Below are 24,913 nucleotides of genomic sequence, written 5' to 3'. Positions count from 1 at the left end.
CAAGCCACTCTTGGTGATGGATATTGAAGTTCCTCCAGAGAGAGTACATGCTGTGCCCGTGATACCCTCAGCATTTCTTCCAAATAGTGTTCAGCAGAGAAAAGTACTGATTTATCAGCTGAGAGAGATCAGTAGGTTGTAATCAGAAGGTGGTTTCTTAGCCATACGTTATATGGCTTCATGAGACATCTTGTAAACTAGAGTCAATGTTATGGACTAGCAGGGCCACTCCCTCCCAACCGTATACCAGAGGCTCCCACCTCCAATAAGGACTGTCCTACCAATAGCACCGAACACATCCAGGAATGGTGACTTTAGAATCTGGGATAAAGGTATACGGTTGTCTGAGCATGACTATGTCAGACTGTTGCTTGATGAGTCTGGGGAACAGTTCTCCCAATTTTGGCACAAAATTCCCAGATGGTAGTAAGGAGGACTTTTCAGGGTCAACAGGGTTGGTTGCACCGTTGTTATGGCTGGTGTCCAGGTCATTGCCAAGTGGCCCATCCAGTCTTATTTTTATTATTTTTTTTTAGTGGTTTCATACAACTAAGTTCAGAGAGAAATTAAGAGTCAACCATATGTTTAAATGGCAGATAATATGCAATGCACAACAAAGTACGATGCATCTGAAAGCATAATACTTGAGACTAACACAGGACTGGTTGACAATCTGTAATTACAACAGCTGCAAGTAATGTCAGTTGTGACAGTTGAGGCATAACCTGAAACTGCTGCACAGTTTATGGGTACAAAACAGGGGACATGTTTCAGCACCAAGGTAAAGTATTTTCTCTTTTTGTTGAATTAGCAACCTGTCCCATTAGGCAACATTTCCTTTGTTCTGTTAATATCCCCTAGTATACGTAACAGAGACATTGCTTCAAATCAATTTATTATTTCTTTGGCAAATGGTCCATGGGCAGAGTATGTAGTTGTAGAATTCATTGAAACTTATTGAAAGCCAGCTTCTTCATTTTCCCTCCTTCCGTACCCACCTCCTCCTTCGACCATATAAATTTTCTTCCACTAACCTTTATGAGCAGTGGATCACATTAGTTTATGGGAAACTTCAGCAATCCTGCTTGAGATAGATTTTAAAATTGCTGACCTTTCACAAATAATTCCATTAATTAATGACCCACAAACATGAAATCATCCTACATCTCTATTTTAATTGTCAGTGGATTCCATTGTAGGAAAATACATCAGACAGTAGGAAATGCAGGATATTTATTTTTGAAATTCTTTCTTAATCATTGATCTACAAAAAATTTCCATCTTGGTTTGTTTCTTGAATTATTATTTTCTCTTGAAAACCCCTGTTGACAATTCCTGCCTTATATTATTTCTTATATGTAGGTTTTGTCTACAAGAATAGTCATCTGAGACCCTATATTTCAACTTAGGAAGAGGCAGTGAGTGGTAGTCACAGGAATTCTGTACAGAAAGAGACAATAGATAGGGACAGAGTAGTAGTTATGGAGGCAGTTGAGCAAATAAACAGATTGGCACAAAAGATTGATCAGCAAGGAGGCTGCAGAAATTAATAGTCTACAAAAAGCTTCCTTTTATTGAAGAAAATTATTTATGAAAGTAGTCAGTAATTTGTTTTCAACTACTGAGTGACAGTGTTTAGATTTATATTTATGCTTCTCAAATGGTGAGTTGGATTCTTTTCAAGCAGTTGTGGAGGAGAATGAAACATACTAAATGAAGGCAATAGTATTCCATGCAGAAAGGAAAGGGTGGCTTAAAGTAAAGCACCACAGAATCTCTTGTCACCTACATCTCTAGAACAATGAAGGGATGACAGCATATCACCTGCACATCTTATCAGGCAAGGTTGTTTCATGCACATGAAAATCCAGAGAGCACAACTAAGTTTTACATTGAACAATACATTCTGCAGTACCCATAAGTGGCTTGCTTTGCCAATGGAAGTCCAATGGGATGAAAGAAAGTTAAAGGAGGGAGTTGTTTCACTTCCTGCACCTAGTGGTGCACAAGGGAGGCTTTTATCAGTTGCCACAGCAAGGCTTTTCCTGGAATATGTTGTTAGCCTGTCACCAGAGCCTTACAGTTTGAGGGGCACCACTCTGCATTGAGCATGGCTGCCCAGGAGTTTCTCACACTCTTACCACCTGCCATTGGCATGTTGGAAGCTGATGCTCGAGCCGTTTGGTCACGTTATGAATACACCTTCTTTAGCCATCAGGTTCTCGGGTGAAACTGAAACCTGGAGCTCCTGGCTCAGGGGCAGGGATGCTACCCACTGTGCCACAAAATCTAAGTGCTATTGCACAATTCCTACTGGCTAAGTAAAACAGCATGGTGAAAGTCACTAATGTGACAACTAAGGAAGATAATAATCAAAGTAAATTTTATACCGAAAACAATTTATTCAGTGAGAAGCTAAGTCAAATGGACCAAAACGTCACATGCTTGAGCTCTGGTTCATGCAGTGATAGGGGACGACAAATGGCTTCAACAGCTATAGGTTAGGATAGAAAAAAGATCATCTCTGTTGGAACGGCACATATAGACAGCAGACAAGGATACAATCTTCTGCTCTCCACACCACCCTCTTCCCTCCCAGGCCCTTATAAAACAGCTTAGCACTCACCATGAAGGCTCAGACATTAAAAAGGGACATTAAAGTGCAATTTGTGCCTTTTACATTGCATTCAAGAGGGGCAAGAAGAGAAAATGGTCATGGGATGAAAGGAAAATCTGTGACTCTCCGGTGTTTTAATTAACTATTTTATTTCCCAGCTTACAATTTGTATAAAAGATTATACTGAAACCTTACTTACATAAATGCATATGAAACATCTCTAAAAATTGATATTCGGCAAACATTTGGTACATTAAACCATCATTCTAGTTCATTCAAAAAAGTGTACAAATATATAGGTCATTTTTAGGTTGGAAGGCCATAATTAGTGAGAGGATTGATGCTTGGGCCTCAACATTTACAATATTTATCAATAACGTAGGTAAGGGGATGGTGTAATTTCTTCAAGGTTGTTGATGATACAGTTTTTTGGAAAAGTGAGCTCCAAGGATGCAAAAAGGCTGTAAGGAGATAGAAGTTAAGTGATTGGTCAAGAACACAGCAAATGGAATATAGTGTGGAGCAGTGTGAAGTTATTCCACTTTGGAAGTAAAATAGAAAAGCAGAATATTTTTAAGATGGAAAGGGACTGGGAAATAGTAATACAGAGGGATCCTTGTTCATAATTAGAGAAAGTTAACTTGTACAACAAGCAAATTGGAAAAAAAATGCTATGTTGGCTTTTATTACAATGAAATGAGGAAATAAATGTAAAAGCAAAATACTGCAGATCCTAGAAATCGGAATAGAAACAAATGCACAGCATCTTATCTTCACTCTACAGCCTGCTGGACACAATATAGAGTTCAGCAACTTCATACATAAACATACGAATTGGGAGTAAGTTTTAGATCACAACAGGATCACAGAATATTTACAGTGCAGAAGGAGGCCATTCACCCCATTAGTCTGCACTGGCTCTCTGAAAGTGCATTCTACTTAGTCCCACTCCCCTGTCTTATCCCCATAACCTTGCACATAACCTCTACTTTAATTTTGTTCTGTCTTTTTTTAATAAATCTTTTTCTGCTTTGCTGGGTTAGTCTTGCTTGGTTTGTTTCTTTCCCTTCATGTTATGTTCAGATAGTTGCAATGTAGCATTTACACCTAATTTGGACAACTTTTGTTTCGTCTCTTTGGCTGCTGCATCTTGAAATCTTTGTCTCCTGCCTTCCACACTATCAGATTTGGTTCCTCCTGATCCCTCCCTTTCCACTGACTTAAAAACTCTTACATTTCTATCTTTTAATTCTGATGATGGGTCATCTTGACCTGAAACATTAACTGTTTCTCTCCACAGATGCTGTCTGACCTGAATATTTCCAGCATTTCTTTTTGTTTTTATTAAATAAGTAAATGTAAGGGAACACAAGCAGTAGTCGATTACATATACACTGACGCATTGAAGCATAGAATTAAAATATATTTTTTAATTTGTTTCTGGAAGTGGGAGATGGAAGCGTCAGAATTGAGTCCCCTACATCTGCTTAAACAAAGCATTTCTATTGCATTAATTTTTCGTGGGGGCTGGTTGGCTGGATAGTTGGCTCGCAATGCAAAGCGACGCCAACACTGCGAGTTCAATACCGGCTGAGATTATCTATGAAGGCCCTGGCTTCTCAACCTTGCCCTTCACCGAGGTGTGGTGATCCTCCAGTTAAATCACCACCAGTCAGCTTTTCCCTTTGGGGGGAAATGGCAACTTTACTTACTGTTGCATTAATTTTATACAATGTACTCTAAAATACGATTAAGGAAATAACAGCAAACCAATTATTAAAATCTGATTTTAAGGAATCTTAAAAATAATCTGTAACAATACTTACGCTGCCCACAGTGAGTTCCAACAAATCCTTTCTGACAAACACAATGATCCTCAGCACAGGAGCCACCATTCATGCATCTAATGTTGCACTGTTGGACTGCAAAATAAACCATTGTGGATTCAATTTAGTATAATAATAATCAGGCTAATTTTCACAAATCAAATCTTTGTGTATTAAAAAAAACTTCAACTCAACGATAATTACAGATTAAAAAGTTGAAAACCTTTAAAAAGAATGCCCTGAAATAACAGTAATACAGATTAAGTAACCATTCTATACAGGTTCACTGTGACCAAAGATAAAGCTGAACCAATTAGCTTAAAATAAGCCTGATAAACTCAAGTTTCTAAACATGTACACTTAAAAAGGTCAGATTCCCAGACAAGCTCCAAAAGTAAACATGCAAGTTCCTGTACTGGCTTACTTAGAGGGATATGGCATAGTTGCAGCTTCAGAGTTCAGTCAATATTAATTGTAAGTTTGTGAAGTCACATCTACTTTTATTCTTAAATTGGAAATCGGATAGTCAATCACAATAATATACAAAATGGAACATGTAATTTTTAAAAAACCTCTAGGTGAATAGCAAGAGGATCTGTGGGCTGCTGAAGAAATTTCCTCAAATTTGTGTTATTGATATTTAAGAAGAAATAGCATTTTCATTTGTGTGTGAAGGAGGAGAGGGATCCGGGTATGAGATATGTAATTGTGAGTGGGGTATTGGAGAGGGCATGGGTGGTGTTGGTAAATGTGTATGCCCCAAATTGAGATGATGTGGGTTTTATGAGGGGGGTTGCTGGCAGCGATCTCGGATTTGGCCACACGCCAGTTGATCATGGGAGGAGATTTTAATTGTGTCCGAGAGTCGAGGGTGGAGAGGTCGAGCCCCAGGTCGATGGGCAGGGTACAAATGGCAACAGAGCTGGGTGGGTTTTTGGAGAGGACGGGTATGGCGGATCTATGATGCTTTCAGAACCCAGGGGGAAGGGAGCATTCCTTCTTTTCACACATCTGAGGTGTTTTTGAGGATTGATTACTTTGTAGTGAGCCGGGTTATTTTGGTTGGGGTGGAGGGGGCGAAGTGTGCGGGGATAGTTATCTCGGACCATAGGCCCCACTAGTTGGAGATTCGGTTTAGATCAGGACGAGAGCAGAGGCTGGGGTGGAGGTTTGATTCGGGGTTGTTGGCGGATGGCGGTTTTTGTGATAAGGTGCGGGCGGCGATTAAGGGGCATGTGGAGTTGAATCAGAATGGGGAGGTGTCGTTGGTCATTTTTTGGGAAGCACTGAAGGCAGTGGTCCGGAGGAAATTATTTTGTTTAAGGCTTGTGCAGATAGAGAAAGAAGGGAGGAATATGTCTAGTGAGCGAGATAGTGGACAGGGAGTATTCAAGGGTGCCCACCGTAGAGGGATTGGAGAGGAGGAAAATGTTGCAGGGGGAATTTGACAGATTGACAACAGGGAGGGCGATAGGGCAACTGTGTAGGGCAAGAGGGGTGCAATAAGAGTATGGGGAGAAGGCAAGATGCATGCTGGCACACCAGCTGTAGAGGCAGGCCGCATCCAGGGAAATATTGAAGATACAGACTGGGGCTGGGGTTTTGGTGTCGGAGTCGGGGGAAGATAAACGGGGTGTTTAGGGATTACTACCAGGCGGATCCGGGGGGAGAGGAGGGTGACACGGGGCGGTTTCTGGACGAGCTGGAATTTCCCCAGATGGAGGAAGCAAAGAGGCAGGCATTGGAGGAGCCCCTGCGGGTGAGGGCGGTGCTGGAAAGTATCAGGGATATGAAGTCGGGGAAGGCCCCAGGGCCGGATGGGTACCCGGCGGAATTTGTTGGGGGTGTTTAATGAAGCGCTGGAGAAGGAGGAGCTGCGGAGACGATGACGCAGGCAGTAATCACACTAATCCCCCAAAAAAGGAAAGGACCCAGTGGAATGTGGGTCATACAGGCCCATGTCACTACTGAACACAGATGTGAAAGCATTGGCCAAGTTGTTGGTGGGGAGGATAGAGGATTGTGTCCCAGGGGTGGTTGCAGAGGATCAAACCGGCTTCGTGAAGGGTAGGCAGCTCGTGAGTAATATAAGACGGCTGTTGAATGCAGTGATGAATTCGTCGAGGGCTCTGTTGTGGAGGTGGTGGTGTCCATGGATGCGGAGAAGGCATTTGATCGGGTGGAATGGTGGTACTTAACATAGAACATTACAGCACAGAACAAGCCCTTCAGCCCTCGATGTTGTGCCGAGCATTGTCCGAAACCAAGATCAAGCTATCCCACTCCCTGTCATTCTGGTGGGCTCCATGTGCTATTCAATAACCGCTTGAAAGTTCCTAAAGTGCCCGACTCCACTATCACAGCAGGCAGTCCATTCCACACCCTAATCACTCTCTGAGTAAAGAACCTACCTCGGACATCCCTCCTATGTCTCCCACCCTGAATCTTATAGTTATGCCCCCTTGTAACAGCTACATCCACCCGAGGAAATAGTCTCTGAACGTCCACTCTATCTATCCCCCTCATTATCTTATAAACCTCTATTAAGTCACCTCTCATCCTCCTCCGCTCCAAAGAGAAAAGCCCTAGTTCCCTCAACCTTTCCTCATAAGACCTATCCTCCAAACTAGGCAGCATCCTGGTAAATCTCCTTTGCACCCTTTCCAATGCTTCCACATCCTTCCTACAATGAGGTGACCAGAACTGCACACAATACTCCAAATGTGGTCTCACCAGAGTCATGTATAGTTGCAGCATAACCCCACGGTTCTTAAACTCAAGCCCCCTGTTAATAAACGCTAACACACTATAAGCCTTCTTCACGGCTCTATCCAACGGCAACCTTCAGAGATCTGTGGACATGAACCCCAAGATCTCGCTTTTCCTCCACATTCCTCAGAACCGTGTCATTGACCCTGTAATCCGCATTCAAATTTATTTCTACCAAAATGAATCACCTCGCACTTATCAGGGTTAAACTCCATCTGCCATTTTTCAGCCCAGCTCTGCATCCTATCAATGTCTCTTTGCAGCCTACAACAGCCCTCCACCTCACCCACTACTCCACCAATCTTTGTGTCATCAGCAAATTTACTGACCCACCCTTCAGCCCCCTCCTCCAAGTCATTGATAAAAATCACAAATAGCAGAGGACCCAGCACTGATCCCTGTGGTACACCGCTGGTAACTGGTCTCCAGTCTGAAAATTTTCCATCCACCACCACCGTCTTTGATGTGATAGCCAGTTACTTATCCAATTGGCCAAATTTCCCTCTATCCCACACCTCCTTACTTTCTTCATGAGCCAACCATGGGGAACCTTATCAAACGCCTTACTAAAATCCATGTATACGACATCAACTGCTCTACCTTCATCTACACACTTAGTTACCTCCTCAAAGAATTCAATCAAATTTGCGAGGCAAGACCTACCCTTCACAAATCCGTGTTGACTATCCCGGATTAAGCTGCATCTTTCCAAATGGTCATAAATCCTATCCTTCAGGATCTTTTCCATTATCTTCCCGACCACCGAAGTAAGACTAACTGGCCTATAATTACCAGGGTCATTCCTATTCCCTTTCTTGAACAGAGGAACAACATTCGCCACTCTCCAGTCCTCTGGCACTATCCCCGTGGACAGCGAGGACCCAAAGATCAAAGCCAAAGGCTCTGCAATTTCATCCCTTGCCTCCCAAAGAATCCTTGGGTATATCACATCTGGCCCAGGGGACTTGTCGACCCTCAGGTTTTTCAAAATTGCTAATACATCCTTCCTCAGAACATCTACTTCCTCCAGCCTACCCGCCTGAATCTCACACTCATCGTCAAAAACATGGCCCTTCTCCTTGGTGAACACTGAAGAAAAGTATTCATTCAACGCCTCTCCTATTTCTTCTGACTCCATGCACAAGTTCCCACTACTGCCCTTGACCAGCCCTACCCTCACCCTGGTCATTCTTTTATTTCTCACATAAGAGTAAAAAGTTTTCCTTGATCCGACCCGCCAAGCCCTTTTTTCAGCTCATTCCTTGCTACCTTGAAACCCTCAAGCGACCCTACTGAACCTGGTTTTCTCATCCTTACATACTCTTCCTTTTTCCTCTTGACAAGACATTCAACCTCTTTTGTGAACCATGGTTCCCTCACACAACCATTTCCTCCCTGCCTGACTTGATGCCTATCAAGGACACGCAGTATTTGTTCCTTGAACAAGCTCCACTTTTCATTTGTGCCTTTCCCTGACAGTTTCTGTTCCCATCTTATGCTCCCTAATTCTTGCCTAATCGCATCATAATTACCCCTCCCCCAATTATAAACCTTGCCCTGCCAGATGGCCCTATCCCTCTCCATTGCAATAGTGAAAGACACCGAATTGTGGTCACTATCTCCAAAGTGCTCTCCCACAAACAAATCTAACACTTGGCCCGGTTCATTACCCAGTACCAAATCCAATGTGGCCCCCTCTCTTGTCGGCCTATCCACATATTGTGTCAGGAAACCCTCCTGCACAGTCTGTACAAAAACTGTGTACAGTCTGTCCCATCCGAACTGTTCGACCTATAGAGGTTCCAATCAATATTTGGAAAGTTAAAGTTAACCATGACAACTACCCTGAGACCTCCACACCTATCCATAATCTGTTTTGCAATTTCTTCCTCCACATCTCTATTACTAATTTGTACGAAGTTTTGGGAAGGTTTCGATTTGGGCCAAGATTTGTGGCACGGGTGCGGTTGTTGTATATGGCACCAAGACCAAGGGTGAGGACGAATAATAGGAGTTTGCAAAGCTTTGACTTGCACAGGGATACGAGGCAAGGGTGCCCGCTGCTGCCATTGCTGGTCACGCTGTCCATACAGCCGTTGGTGATGGCTCTTAGGGGATCGGCGGAGTGGCAGGGGATTATGAGGGGACCAGAGGGAGCATCGGGTGTTGCTCTGTGCAGATGACTTCTTGCTGCATGTTTCGGATCCGCTGGAGAGTATGGGCAGGATTATGGGCCTGCTGGGAGGTTTGGACGGGTCTCGGGGTACAAACTGAATGTAGGGAAAAGTGAGGTTTTCCTGGTGAATGAGCTGGAACAGCGGGCTCATTTAGGGGGGTTGCCATTTACAGTAGCGAAGGATAGGTTTAGCTCTTTAGGGATTCAGGCAGCGAGGGAATGGACAGGGTTCCATAAGTGGAACTTAACGAAGCTGGTAGAGGAAGCTGGTAGAGGAAGCCGGGGGGGGGTCTCAGGAGGTGGGATACATTGTCGTTGACATTGGTGGGGAGGGTCCAAGTGGTGAAAATTAATGTTCTGCCGAGATTCTGGTTTATTTTTCAGGCTCTCCCGATCTTTATACTAAAGGCCTTTTCTCCCGATCTTTATACTAAAGGGGGGGGGGGGGGGGTAGTGTATTCAGGAGGTGGAACTGGTCAAGGCGAGTGATCTGTATTTGGATGATGGGTTCACCAGTCTGGAGGAGCTAAGGGAGAGGATAGAGCTGCCGAGGGGGAGTGAGTTCAGGTATCTGCAGGTTAAGAACTTTGCACTAAAGGTCTAGAGAGGGTTCTCTAGGTTGCTGGGATACCGTGCTGGAGCGACTGCTGCTTCTGGATGTGGAAAGGGAGGGAAGAATTGGGGATATATACAAGTGGCTGGGGGATCAGGGAGGCGAGCGGCTGGTGAAGATCAAAGAGAAATGGGAAGGGGAGTTTGAAGGGGAGATCAATGGGAGAGTATGGAGTGAGACACTGCCTAGGGTAAATGGGACCTCCTCCTGTGCAAGGATGAGTCTGATACAGTTTAAGGTGGTTTACAGGGTGCACATGACTCGGGCGAGAATGAGTGGGTTGTTCCAGGGGGTAGATGAGTGGGAGAGGTGTGGGTGGGTGCCAGCAAATCACACGCACATGTTTTGGGGTTGCGAGAAATTGGGAAGATTCTGGGTGGGAGCATTCACGGTCTTAGCCAGGGATAGTGGAGGAGGTGGACCTGGACCCGGACCCTTTGATGGCTATATTTGGGGTTTCAGAGAAGCCGGAGCTTATGGAGTGGAGGAAGCCTGATGTCATGGCCTTCGCCTCTTGGATTGCATGGCGGTGAATTTTGCTGGAGTGGCGGTCGGCATCGCCACCGGGGGTAGCAACTTGGTTGGGTGACCTGTATGACTTCCTGCAGTTGGAGAAGATAAAGTATGAGTTAAGGGGCTCTGCAGAGGGGTTTGAGAAAAGTTAGGGATGTTTGTGATCATGTTTGAGGCGCTGTTCGTCACAGGGGTGGGATGGTGAAAAGGGGGGGGGGGAGGGGGGGGGGGATTTGTACAGACTGTAATAGTTGATTGCTGGGAAGTATGTTTCCCGGGGTGTTTATTTGTTGTAACCTGTTTTGGTACATGTTTGCAATAAATACATTTTTTTAAAAAGAAATAGCATTTTCACTAATGATGAGTGTTTGCATTCATGAAAAAATCAATTAGAAAGTGCTGCTGTGGCACAAGCAGCAACTGAATACAAGTATATTTACACAATAAAGTTAATATAATGACAAATGCCAGTTTTAGTTGGCATCAGCTTTCACACTTCTCCAGAAGGCAAGTAGATGGCACCACTGGATAGCGATCATATGCTTAATTGAAAGGAGAAAATTGGCACATTTTCCACCTTGGATTCTATTTCAGCATTCCATACCAACTAGCCACACAGTGGCTTTGGCAAAGGTTGTGAAGATGTCCTTGGCTACCTGCTTGTCCTCTCAGCTGTAAATTATGTAGCTTAGGGAGAAGAGATGAATGTGGAAAAAAAAAGTCTCGAGAAAATAGAAACCAAAATTAATGCTGTGAAAAAGTGAAAACACACATTCATTCATGATTTGAGTATATTAATAAACTTGCAATAAGTTTCCTTCCTTGCATTGGTTCAGTAATATCTTCAAAAATAAATGTGCACCATAAAATCATTAACTCCAAGCCCATTTAATTACAAATTAAAAATCAATAACTTAATACATTCGGAAGTACCACATGTTATTTGCAAACTCACTTTATGTACTTATTTAAAACCGAATTTCTGGCACAACTAAAAACTTCATTAAGGAGCCACCTACAGTACTAAGAAATTGTTGCCACTAATTTTTAATGAATACCTCAGCAGGACAAGAAAAATAAACCTCCCTCGTTATCAATCATTAACATCTGCAATACTGATACTTGTCTTGCAAAGATTTAACCAAGACTTCCTTATATTAAATCTGTATTTCACATCACAAAATACAAGGTGAAATAAGTAGGCCCAGAATATAGGATTTAACGGACACAAGATTTCTGGTTAGTTATGAATTTAATATATTAAAGTATATTCACCCCAAGACTATGAAATACAAACAAACAGCAGACAGTAGAGACTCACTTGGCATAAATGCAGATCTGAATTGCTTTGCTAAATTCCAACTGATAGTCTCCTGCCAAAAACACACATTTTCCTACATCAGTGCATTTTTTCTCTGTTACGCTGCAGCAAAAAAGTCACATGATGGGTTCAAAAGAAGTACTGTTTATGTAAACATGAATGTTCCTAACATAACCATAGGAAATACAGAAAAATTAAGTGTGCATATCGCACCATTTCCTGTTTAGCAAAGCATCTAAAATTCTCTAATTCATTGCAGGACTAGTTCTTCTAACTGCACTAAAACTGCACTTATAAAATTATTCATTATTCACATTTCAAAAGTTAACCATTCAATTTTGTGGTGCAGCATATTGTAAGTTACATTTCTGCAATATACATAACTATGAATAGAAAACACGCTTTACAGGATAGAAGCCAATAAAAGTGGGTAAATAAAGTACATTGATAGCCACGGGACCATAATTATCCTTCAGATCCAAGATCTTCAAATGATTAAATCTGTCCCTATCATTAGTCTTACCAACATGGCTAATAAGACAGTTAACCTCAAATGTAATTTACAACTCCTGGAGGTTGTTATTGAATCTTAATTACCTCTTATTTTTTAAAGAAGTATTTGCATTTATATAGAGCCTTTAACATGGGAAAACATCCCAAAGTACTTCACAGGAGAGCAATCTGAGAGAATGACCCCCATCATCATGGAACTCTTCTGGCTACAGTATTTTGGTAAAACATTAAGAGGCTTTGTGGTGCTAACCTTATGACCTATATTTTTTGTTAAAGTCTGTCTATTAAACCAATATTTTGCTTGCAATTTATTCCATTAAGGATTTGTGTAATTTAGTCCACTGTTTGCATGTGAGAAGGCATGTATACTTTGTTGTCTGAATAGATCTGTTGGATATACTGACCCCAATTTAAAAGTTCATTTTCTTTTTGAGTCAGACCCAACTGAAAGGGAAACTGAACTTTCAGGTTTCTTGGAAAACTAAAACAGAAACAGAAATTGAATCAAAAGCTGGTTGAAACCAAGTAAAAGACACAGCCATCCTAGCTCAGATGACCAGTGGTGCGCGGCAGGCAAACTGAAAAGAACACAAAGGTTGGATCTGGGAATACAGATAAATAAAAATAAGGTTACTTACTGCCACTGCTTCATTCATTTGAAATGGACTAACTGCATAGCATGGCTGAAGCTGATCAGAGATGTTACTGAAGGTTCAGATAAATGCCAACAAGACTGTTGTGAACATAGCAAAGGACGTTCTGCAGAAATGTGGCATTTTGGTGAAGACTGTGCCCATGGAACTTGGGTTGGTTCAGGGCAGCTGTTGGATGAGGATCAGTGGCCAATCCTCTTAGTAAAGGAGCTGTAATTCTACCCGAGGAAGTTCAGTTTTGAAGGGCCTAGTGGCTGAAATCAGTGCCATACATGCTGCCCAGTAAATCCATAAGATCTATCTTTGCTGCATCGGATTTTTTACATGTAAATTGCGATCAATGTAAACTATAAATCACCTGCTAATTCAGGTGTAATTTATGTTGATTTAATTTTAATTCAACTGTGTAAAAGTTCAAAATGTGAAATCTTGTCCATTGGTTTTCTCATTGAGGTCATTCAGTAAATTTGTTTATTTCAGTTTGGTCGTCTCCAGAGGGATCATACAATTTAAATAAATAATAACCACCTGACAAATATGAGACACAATTTTTATGGTTTATGTCATTAGAGTCACCTCTGATAAAATTAGACTTCAAAATATATATTCACCATTAAAAATGTGGAAGGAAAACAAAGTTTATATAAATCGTAATCCTAAACCATACTATAGGACACGCAAACACTTCATCCACATGTCTGAAATTATTCTCGTTATTTTAGCAGAAGCATTGGCCAATTTGTAATTTCTGGATGTAATTTCTCCAACATCTTACTTGACAGTCTCCCACCTACCACCCTACATAAACTCGAACAAAACACTCCCAAAAATTTTGCATTCTAAACCACATCTAAGTCATGCTACGCATCACCTCCACTTTCACAGATCTACTCTCATTCTTTATTCACCAAAAGTAAATTGAAATTTCTTGCCCAAATCATCAAATCCCTTTACAGCTACACCCTATCCTGCGTCTGCAATTTCCCACCCACTTGCTCCTTCTCACATACGGAGTCCTCAAAACTATTACATTTGTGCATTCCCTTCCTTTTACCTCGCCACTGATGACAGGACTTCAGCTAATTCAATCCACTGTGTGGAATTCTCTCTAAAAGTGCCACTAAGTTCTCCACTTTTACAAACTTTCCTGATAACCCCCACTTGCTGTCAAACCTTAAAACTCTACATCAGAGTCTTCATTCTTTCTCTCTTCACACATGATGCTTCCCCCCTCAACTTTACTGCACACTGGAATCAAATGCCCTCCGACCAGAGTTTGCCTTTTGAGACAGCATCACTCAACCGAACTGATGTTTGTTAGCAGTCCTTTTACAATCTCAATTGGGATATCAGTAAACAAAGTACCAAAACAAGATTTCTCCCAATATCCCATCAAGAGTTTAAGAGGAAATGGGGTTCCTGACCACAGTGGTGCAAATTACACCCAAAGGGAAATTTGATGAAGATCCAGCAGAGGGATTCTGTAGACGCAAGCACTGATCAGAGATAGGTTCCAAAATCATAGTTCTAATTCTATTGAAAGAGAAGCTTCACAAAATATTCTGAGTAAATTGTTTGATTGGATGTTTTCAATTATCTGAGTTAATCATATTTCTTTTGGTTCTAGTTGCGGAGAACACATGCTCTCTTAAAATTGCTCTCATGCATTTTCTAAATTAACATGAAGAAAAAAAAACACTACCACTAACCTCAACTGGAGATATCCTTGTATTTTTTAAACCAACTACTCTGTCCAATACAATTCTGTTACTAGAACAGCGAAACTCATGCTGCAGCAAGAATTATTATACTAACTGAAATAAGTTTGTTCAAATAATTAATAGAATACTTTATAATGTCAATTCATTTCAGCTGCAGAGAAAAATGTAATGACTGGTGATTGGTCAACTAGGATAACAAAAGTCATTACAGGTCTACAAGATAGAAAAGGTCCTTCGGCCAATTGTATCAGCGCCGGTCAAAAACAGCCACCTAAGCATTCTAACCCTGTTTTCCAGAACTTGTCATATGGCCTTGTATGCCTTGGCATCGTAAGTGCACATCTAAATAGTTCTTAAATGTTATGAGGATCTCTACCTCCACCACCCTCTGGGTGAAAAGGTTTTTCCTCACATCCCCTCTAAATCTCCTGCCCTTTACCTTAAATCTATGCTCCCAGTCATTGATCCCTCCATCAAAGGGAAATGTTTCTTCCTGTCATTCGATGCCCCTTATAATTGTACATATCTTAATCATGTCCTCCCACCACCTCCCCCCTCCCCCACCTCCCCCCCCCTCCACCCCCCCCCCTCCACAACCCCCCCCCCCACACACCCCACCCCTCCACCCCACCCCTCCACCCCCCCCCCCCCCCCACCCCCCTCCTCTCCCCACCCCCCCTCCACAGGTCTCCTCTGCTCCAAGGAAAACAACCCGTCTATTCAATCTCTCTTCATAGCTACAACTCTACAGCCTAAGCAACATCCTGGTAAATCTCCTCTGCACTCTTTCCATCATTCCTATAATGTGGATTCCAGAACTGCACACAATACTCCAGCTGTGGCCTAACCAACAGTTCCAGCATAACCTCCCTGCTCTTAAGCTCTATGCCTCAGCTAATAAAGGCAAGTATACCATGTGCCTTCTTAACCACTGTATCTACCTGCCCTATCTTGAGGGATCAGTATACATGCGCACAGAGGTCCCTCTGATCCTCCATATTTGCCAGAGTCATGTTGTTCATCATGTATTCCCTTCTTTGTTTGTCCTGCCGTTCATCATGTATTCCCTTCTTTGTTTGTCCTGCCCAAAGTGCATCACCTCACACAAATCCAGATTGGATTCCATTTGCCACTGATCACCTCATCTGACCAGCCCGTCTATATCCTCCTGTAATCTGTGGCTATCCTCCTCATTATTTATCACCCCACCAATACTTGTATCATCGGTGAACTTACTTATCACTCATGTCTAAATCATTTATATAAACCACAAACATCAAGGCCCCCAATACTGATCCCTGTGGGACCCCACTGAACACAGGCTTCCAGTCAGAATAATGTCCATTATAGAGCTGACCACCAGTGCTAGGAAATAAAGCATTTGAAAACTTGGGCACTAAATACCAGCAACAAGCATTCTAAGGTGAGGTACTGATAATCAGACACAGAAAAAAAAGTTTTCTTCGCTCTCTTCTGGTATTTACATTGAGTAGTTTGTGATTTCCTTATGCACAAAGGTTTTGCTACACACAATGCACAAAGAAATCTTCCTACAATAAGCTTCAATTCCCACCCTCAAGAAAAGGAGTCTTGAGCACACTTGTATGACTTTTTAAAAAAATTCATGTGATGTCAAATGAATTGTCAATTGCTGATAAACTCGCCCATAAAACGTTTGCAGTCAAATTTGTATTTTGATTGCAGCAGTATTTCTTTCAATGTAGGATTTCTAATTATTCTTTCAACAGAATTATATTTTGGAAAAAACATAAAAGATGTTCATGTGTAAAAACAGACCTAGAGTCTGGCCCTGTGATTTGTTTATAGTCATCAAATAAGTGTATCTAATTGGGAACTGTTTGCTCCTGAATTGAGAATGCACATGATGGACTCAATATTATTTGACGAATAAACATTCTATTTGGTTAAATTCTGATAATTATAACTTCAGAATTATAATTTCAGCATTTATTATCGAAGGGAACAGCTTCCTAGCTACCAATCTTATTCCACGACAAAGTCTTTTCTTAGGATTAAAGTTTCATTGCAACATTATAATTGCTTCTTCCTTGAATCTAAGTTTGTGCAGTGATATGACCATTGAAATTAGACTGTGTAGAAGCTCAGAAGGGTACAGACCTATTTTAAAAAAACCAGCACCAAGCTCTCATGGGTAAGTTATGTAGCCACGTAAAATGGCTGCTTCCCGATTAATTTGGCCAAAACCCGATTTAAAATGGCTAACCGGAAAGGCTGATGGGAAAAGCAGGTAACAAGACACAAACGGACAGCTGCAGGCAGAATATCATATTCGGCTCTGGGGAAGTCGGCCCAGATCGATACTCAGGACTATTAACAGCCCATCAACCCAGACATCTGCAGTTATACTCAGGACTATTAGCAGACCATCAACCCAGACATCTGCAGTTTAATCGGCTATCCCCGGGAACAATTGCAACATATTAGCAATTGAATACCGGGCCAGACCTGTCGGCGCCTGCAGTGGCCGAAACAAAGGCAGGTGAACGACCACCCTCCGATCGGGGAATCGCCTCGCAATTGGACGTATCGAACCCAGTGATTGGGAACAAGTCCAATCACTTGGGACTCAGGGTCAAGGGCCGCCCCGAGAGGCGGGAAGCCCCTGGGCCCTATAAAGTGAGGGGCCAAGTTCAGATCGCTCTCTCTCCCTTCTTCGCCTGCTCGAGACCTTCGCAAGATCAACCAGCAACTGTAAGTTTGAATCCAGCGATCGCTATCCGATAAAGACTCCTGTATCAGCCTTTTGAATCCCACGGGCCAGATCTGATTGGATAAGCCATTCGTTTCCCTGACCTGGTGGGCTCTTCCTAAAGTTAAGTATTGGCCAGTAGTGATAGGTTTATTATATAGATAGTAGGATTATTGTGTAAACATTACTTGTTGTATATAATAAATGACCGTTGATTTCAATCTTACTAAGCGGTGTGCTGACTTATTAATCATAACTTGAACTTGAACCACGTGGCGGTATCAGAAAGATACCTGGCGACTCGTGAGCAAAGGTGACGTAATCAGAGCTAATAAACTAAGGCTAAAAAGAGCAACAGTTACTACACAGTTAGACACAGAAAAAAGTTTCCATCACTCTGTTCTCGTATTTACATAGTGTATAAGGAAATAACAAACTACTCAAAGGTTTTGCTACACACAATGTACAAAGAAATCTTCCTACAATATGCTTCAGCACCCACCCTCAAGAAAAGGATTCTTGAGCATACTTGTACATGGGTATGGAGGCATTGCTTGCTGAGTATTAGTTGTTCATCTCCAACTGCCAGAGAAAGTGTTAGTGAGCCACATTCATGAACTGCTACCCGTCCATCTTGTGTAGGTACTCCTACAGTGTTGTTTGGAAGGGTGTTCCAACATTTTAAACCCATGACAGCAAAGTACAAGATACTAGGCAGAATTTACCCGAGAAAACGGCAGTGTCAGATTCTGAGTGCAAACCGGTGTGTTTCTGTCCAGAAACAGCCAGGATTTTTCTCCAGATCTTCAGACACTGAGAAAAAACATACGGGCATTCTCTTCCCCTTCATTCTACCGGAGCAGTGCCTAATAAAATCCCCCAATTTCAAAGCGAAAGTAAAGGCACCATCACGCTTCAATGCGCCCCTTCCTCCTACCCCCATTCCCTCCTTCCTCCTCCCCATTCCCCCCCACCATCGTCAGGATCCCCATATAGTAGGAACCCCTTCACAAATGGGAGTTCACTGGAGGCAGCAACCCCTCCAAGCACTGCCCAGCCAAGTCCCTCACCACCCAGGGGCTAACCGCAGTAGTAATCGCTACTGGTTTCCGTTTTTGGAAACCAGGAGTGATACCCGGCGACATGACGTAAAGTCTTTAAATTTATAGTTATCTGGATGACTACTTCAGCGGGGAAGATCTGGGAACATCACGTTCAGTTCTCACTGGCACAAATCCAGTTTTTGGCCTCTCGCAAGAGTTAGTGGCCATTAAAAGATTTGCATCCGCTGCGAACGGGTCCAAAGTATCACGGCAACTATTTTTATCTATAGAATCAATGGTGTGGTATACTTTAATTCACAACAGCTTTTTGAATCTTCATTTTATCACAAGGAACAGCTTTCGAGCAATAAGTTGTATCAAATAACGGTCCCCACCATCTTGCCAGACTTAACCAATTCCATCATCTCTGCCACCCCTTCCATGCCATCCATATCCCCAAAAATGCCATCCCTCTCACCCATGTCATTCCAATCCCACCCCACTGTATTTCCATATTGATGCAGGAGACCCAATCACAGCCCTCCTCACCCTCAAGCAGCAGTTTCTTGGCTGATATTTTAAAAAATCTAATTAAAATTGAATAGGATCAGTTATACCCAAACTAAATGCATGGCACACTGGCTCACAAATGGAAAAGGATCTCAGAAACCATCTTTCACCCAGCGGACAGGGCTGATACTTCTGGGCCAGACCCACAGCAATCCTGTTGGCTGACCATAGTCACTGCTTCGTTACAAATCAAGCTAGCAGTCATTGCTGGGTTACTGATCAAGCTAGTAGTCGTTGCTGAGACAATTCTAGGTCACATTTGCACATTCTCAACTCCCAGCTACTGTACATTACATACCACCAGAGGTAGATGAGAGGATAGGGCAAATCCCAGTGATTATTGGCCCAACTTTCAAAAAAATAAAACAACCGACCTTCATAAGTGTCAAGGGGAATCCACACACTCACACAGAATCCATCTTTTGCATGGGGACAACAACAGGTCAACCATGGTACCTGCAAAGTGCACCATACCTCCAGTCCTCCATGCATCCTACATGCCTCTATCCACACTAAATGCCACCCACCAGATTCTCCCCTTAAACTGACCAATTAAAACAATCCAGACAGAGAAAACCAAATATTAAGAGGCAGCTTTTGTTCCATGCCCAATGCTCACCAGGAGAGCAATGTCAGCAATCTTTATGCAGTGTTTCAGCTGCAACCGATTGGGACACTTTGGAATGCTATGCAAGTTAAAGACATTGGGACTTGTGGATGATCCCAAATGAGTCCACAAGATTGAGGTACCACACCAGAAAAATGTACAACCATGCTTCTGGGGTGAGATCAAGAATCTTGGATTCTCCTTTTGGAATGCTGAAATCGCTAAACAGTCACCTCACCAATTTCAAATTCAATAGGGAAGCCAGTGTTACAGTCCTCTCAGATAAGGAACCATAGCTGGTGAAGCAATGCTCACAACACAGCTTCATGGAACAGGCAGCATTGAGCTCCTAGTTAGTTAAAGATACATTGCATGCCGCACTTCGATACAAAAACAAACTATATGGGAGACATTATTTGTACTCCATAATCAAGAATTTTCCCTCTTGGGCATGGTCAACCTCAAGCTCCTTCAGAAAATTGACGAGGTTAACCAGTAGGGTCGAATTCCAACTTTAAGTCAGAGTTTCCAAAACATTTCATTGAACTGGGGCGACTAAAGACTACATACATAGAACATTACAGCGCAGTACAGGCCCTTCGGTCCTCGATGTTGCGCCGACCTGTGAAACCACTCTAAAGCCCATCTACACTATTCCCTTATCGTCCATTTGTCTATCCAATGACCATTTGAATGCCCTTAGTGTTGCCCACTACTGTTGCAGGCAGGGCATTCCACGCCCTTACTATTCTCTGAGTAAAGAACCTACCTCTGACATCTGTCTTATATATATCTCCCCTCAATTTAAAGCTATGTTCCCTCGTGCTAGACATCACCATCCGAGGAAAAAGGCTCTCACTGTCCACCCTATCCAATCTTTTGTGCCTCAATTAAGTCACCTCTTAACCTTCTCTCTAACGAAAACAGCCTCAAGTCCCTCAGCCTTTCCTCATAAGATCTTCCCTCTATACCAGGCAACATTCTGGTAAATCTCCTCTGCACCCTTTCCAATGCTTCCACATCCTTCCTATAATGCGGCGACCAGAATTGCACGCAATACTCCAAATACAATATTACGTCGAGAAAGGATTCCAAGCCTGTGTGCCTGTTCACACCACGAAAAATACCGCACCCACTTATGAAGCAAGTACAGCAACAGCTGGGCAAAATGGAGGTCATCTTCCCTGTTGCTCCTCCGACATAATGGTGTACCGGGATGATCATAGTTTCGGAGCTTCCATTTGGATCTGTATCAACCTGAAAACTTAACAAGGCACTAGTAAGAGAAGTCTAGCCACTAGAGAAAAGTCCACCCAATGTCCTCGGAGGATAACCGCACGATCAAGCTTGCCAAATGTAGTATTTTTGAAACTCAATGCTAACAGCAGCTTCTGGCAACTTCCACTAAACAAGATGTCCAGATTGTTGACTACCTTCAGCACCACATTTGGCAGATTCTGTTTCAATCTCATGCCTTTCACTATTATCTTGACACCGGAGATATGTTGGCCATCTTATAAGGCCTGGAGGGTGTCATCTACCACATTGCAACCATTGAGGAACAAGACAGGAGGCTCACAACTACCTAAGAACATATGCTGCGAGCAGTGCTGACACTGAATGAGAAAGTTCTCCAAGACATCTATTCGGTTCTTAGGACGCATTGTGAGCAGCAAAGGCAACACAGTATACTCTTACAAGACAAAGGCAATCAGCGAATACCCAACCCTATCATCCATTCCAAACCTCCAAAGATTCTTGGGCATGGGGAACCGGTGAACCAGTGCCCAATTTTGAACAGATTACTGAACCACTATGGCACCTTCCAAAATGATCCAGGCGTGGTGCTGGGATGCACACCAAGAGCAAGCATTTGATCACATCAAAGACATGCTGCTCTCACCCGATATCCTGGCTCGTTATAACCCATTCCTGCCCACTATAATGGCAACAGGTGCTTCTTCTGCTGCCCTCGGGGGAGCTTTATTCCAGGAGCTATTGGGTGGATGTAGTCAACCAGTGTATTATGCATCTAGAGGACTGTCAGACACACAGATATGGTGTGCTATTATTGAAAAAGAAGCTCTCAGTCACATGGATTTGCGAAAAGTTCCCTGACTATATCATTGGTCTGGAAGTCACCATCCAAACAGATCACAAACCACTGGTCCCACTGTTAGACAAGAAGTTCAATTTTCAAATGACTACAGCACAATCCAAGACCACAGTCAACCTTCCTGCAACACATGGTCAATGAGCTCAAGCTGCATTCCCAATTGGTGAGAAAACAATTGCCAGCTACCTCAGGAGAGCTTCAGCAAATACACCAGGAGATGAGAAGTGTGTCGACATCTGTCAGAGATGGCCACAGCACAAGCTAAATGTAAAATCATGAAAATTTGAACAGCAGAAACACCTCACCATAATAGAATTTGTTTTGAACCACAGGAACACTTAACCGTGATTGATGGTCTGCTAGCATATAACAAGCGATTGGTCATTTTAGTCTCCCTTTGGCCAGAGATTCTCCAAAAATTCACCAAGCAAGGCCACCTCGGCATTAAAAGGCACGGAGCACAGGCACAGTCTGCAGTACGATGGCTTGGAATATCAAGGGAAATTGAAGAATGGGTTGCAACTGCCAGGTGTGACTATTGCAAAATCTGTTCAGATGGAGCTCCTATACCAACACAGTACCCTAGAAGGTTGTGAGAATTGTTGGAAATGGGTTAGTGATTAATCATGAGCCCTTCCAAATCACGGTGACAAAGTTTGGATCAGGGATCTCGAAAGAGAGGGCATCATGATCTGGATGATCAACCAAGGTCATACCTGGCACATAACCCAGAAGGCACAATGAGGCGGAATAGAGGGGTTGTTCCTCATCCCCGAGACAAGCCTCCTAACTATGAATCAGATGGAGACAACTAAGTGCCAGATATACAGAATATGATTTCAATTCCAAGCCAACACAGTTTGTCCAAAACAATGGAGATTACGATTCCTTCAAATGCGAGCAGAACGAGATGAGGGATGTGTCAAACCGCGGAATTGTCTGAATTTATATAAAGTCAGAGACTGAGGGCAGGATTGGGGATGGGGGGGGGGGGGGGGGGGGGCTGCAGTGAGACAAGGGATAACATGTAAGGAAAGATTGTACAGTTAGTATGTTGGGTAACAATTTGGGGGAAGGTATAGTAGAAGAGTGTTTGGCACAGCAAGGGTTAAAATTGGGCTGGAGAACAGTACCTGCACACAGTATGATGTAAAGAGGCACATGAAAAGGGTATCTGGGCAGTCAAAGAGGGATCAGGGACCTGTGCAGAAATAAGCATGGAGTTAGCCCCTTGGCTGGGCCAAAATTTGGATATTGCTGTGTGTTACCAGTAAACACCACTGTTTTTTTTCATATACACGATGTGGTCCTTGCTGGCTAAACCAGCATTTATTGCCCATCCCTAGTTGCCCTGGAGAAGATTGATGAGCTGCCTTCTTGAACCGCTGAAGTCCCCGAGACATAGGTACATCCAAAATGCTGTTAGGGAGGGAGTTCCAGGATTTTAACCCAGCAACACTGAAGGAACGGTGATATATTTCCAAGTCAGGGCGGTAAGTGGCTTGGAGGGGAACTTGCAGGTGGTGGTGTTCCCTAGTACCTACTAATATTCAATCGTACAAGCCTACTGAGACCTACTGAACAAACCTTTACAACAGAAATCTCTCCTCATATCAGTACCAAATGATTGATCGTTTACCCTGAGACTCTGGCACCATGTTTTGCATTTTCCCAGCCTGGGAAAACAACATGTCAAGCCCCTCCAGTATCCTCAATATTTCAACGAGATCACCTCGCATTCTTCAAAACTCCGTTAGAGTATAGACCCAGTTTACTCAGCCTATCAAAGGAACAAACGGAGTTAACCTCGCTGTACTATCTCTCTTCCCTTCGGTATAAAGACCAAAACTGCATACAGTACTGATAGAGTATCGATTTATTTATAGTTTTAGGTGCTAGTTGAATGTATAAAGCGGAGATAAATTTATTAAAAGTGTCTTGACTGTGGGAATCCAGTCATCATTTTGCATAATGAATTAGTCATTGTATTCCGGTGTGTGGACTGTGGGAATCCAGACATTGTTTCAGCCATTGTTTCACATAATGAATTAGCCATTGTAGTCCAGTGTATTCAGCGCTAAGAATGTTCTCGGTCTAATCAACTAATCAGTTACGGCAAGGTCTCCGGGCCGAGCTGTGTAACTGGAACGCGTGAGAAACATATCCAGTAATTTTCCTAAGACTGCGCACGTAGACGCTGAGCTGGTTTTGACAGGCACCAGTCAATCTTAAGCAATGCCCAATGTATGAGTAATAAATCATCCTCCAAGTAACAGACATTCATTTGAACAAACCGGTCTCAGCTGAGAATTAGAAACCAATGAGTATAAATGAGGGGTTAAACCAGAGATAAGAATTCCCTTAAAAGTATAACCTGATGATTGAGGTCATTTGTTCCTGAATTCTTGAATCATCTATCTGTTTGTTTGTGTTGAAGTGATTTCTTTATGTTTTATGATTTTTTGCCATGCATTCGACCTTTTTATGTATTGCTTGTTCAAATGAATGTCTGTTACTTGGAGGATGATTGCACATTCTCCCAGTGTTTGCTTGCGTCTCATCCCTACAATCCAAAGATGTGCAGGCTAGGTGGATTGGCCATGCCAAATTGCTCCTTAAATCGGAAAAGAAGAATTGGGTACTCCAAATTTTTAAAAAACTGTGTTCCTTCTACGAATATATATTAAGACCCCTCTGAACATCAAAATTTACAATTTAAGCCTTGCAAACAATATTCTGCTTTTCTATTATTACTACAAATTCATACGTCCCCATATTATACTTCATCTGTCACCTTGTTGCCCGCTCATTAAACCTTTCTACATCATTTATCAACCTCTTAATGTCCTTAACTGAAACATGGCATGAATAGAGAATTAGCTGACTGGCAGAAGGCAGAGAGTGGAGGTAAAGGGGTCTTTTTCAGGATGGCAGCCAGTGACTAATGGTGTGCCTCAGGGGTCGGTGCTGGGACCACAAGTTTTCATAATGTACATTAACGATCTGGAAGAAGGAACTGAAGGCACTGTTACTAAGTTTGCAGATGATACAAAGATATGTAGAGGGACTGGTAGCATTGAGGAAGTAGGAGGGCTGCAGAATGACGTGGATAGGCTAGGAGTGT

At 42.7% G+C, this 24,913-nt stretch overlaps 1 protein-coding gene across 1 annotated transcript in view; it reads right to left on the bottom strand.

Annotated features, from left to right (window-relative positions):
* The window catches only part of LOC140404453 (fibrillin-1-like), a 716,712-nt gene that overhangs the window by 679,653 nt on the left and 12,146 nt on the right, over positions 1 to 24,913 (bottom strand). The window contains exon 4 of the mRNA XM_072493009.1: positions 4,444 to 4,539. Within this exon, the coding sequence (XP_072349110.1) occupies positions 4,444 to 4,539 (96 nt within the window). The remainder of the gene's footprint in view (positions 1 to 4,443; positions 4,540 to 24,913) is intronic.

This window comes from Scyliorhinus torazame, chromosome 30 (assembly GCF_047496885.1).
Source record: "Scyliorhinus torazame isolate Kashiwa2021f chromosome 30, sScyTor2.1, whole genome shotgun sequence".
Classification (NCBI taxonomy): domain Eukaryota; kingdom Metazoa; phylum Chordata; class Chondrichthyes; order Carcharhiniformes; family Scyliorhinidae; genus Scyliorhinus; species Scyliorhinus torazame.
This window is presented reverse-complemented; position numbering and strand designations above follow the sequence as displayed.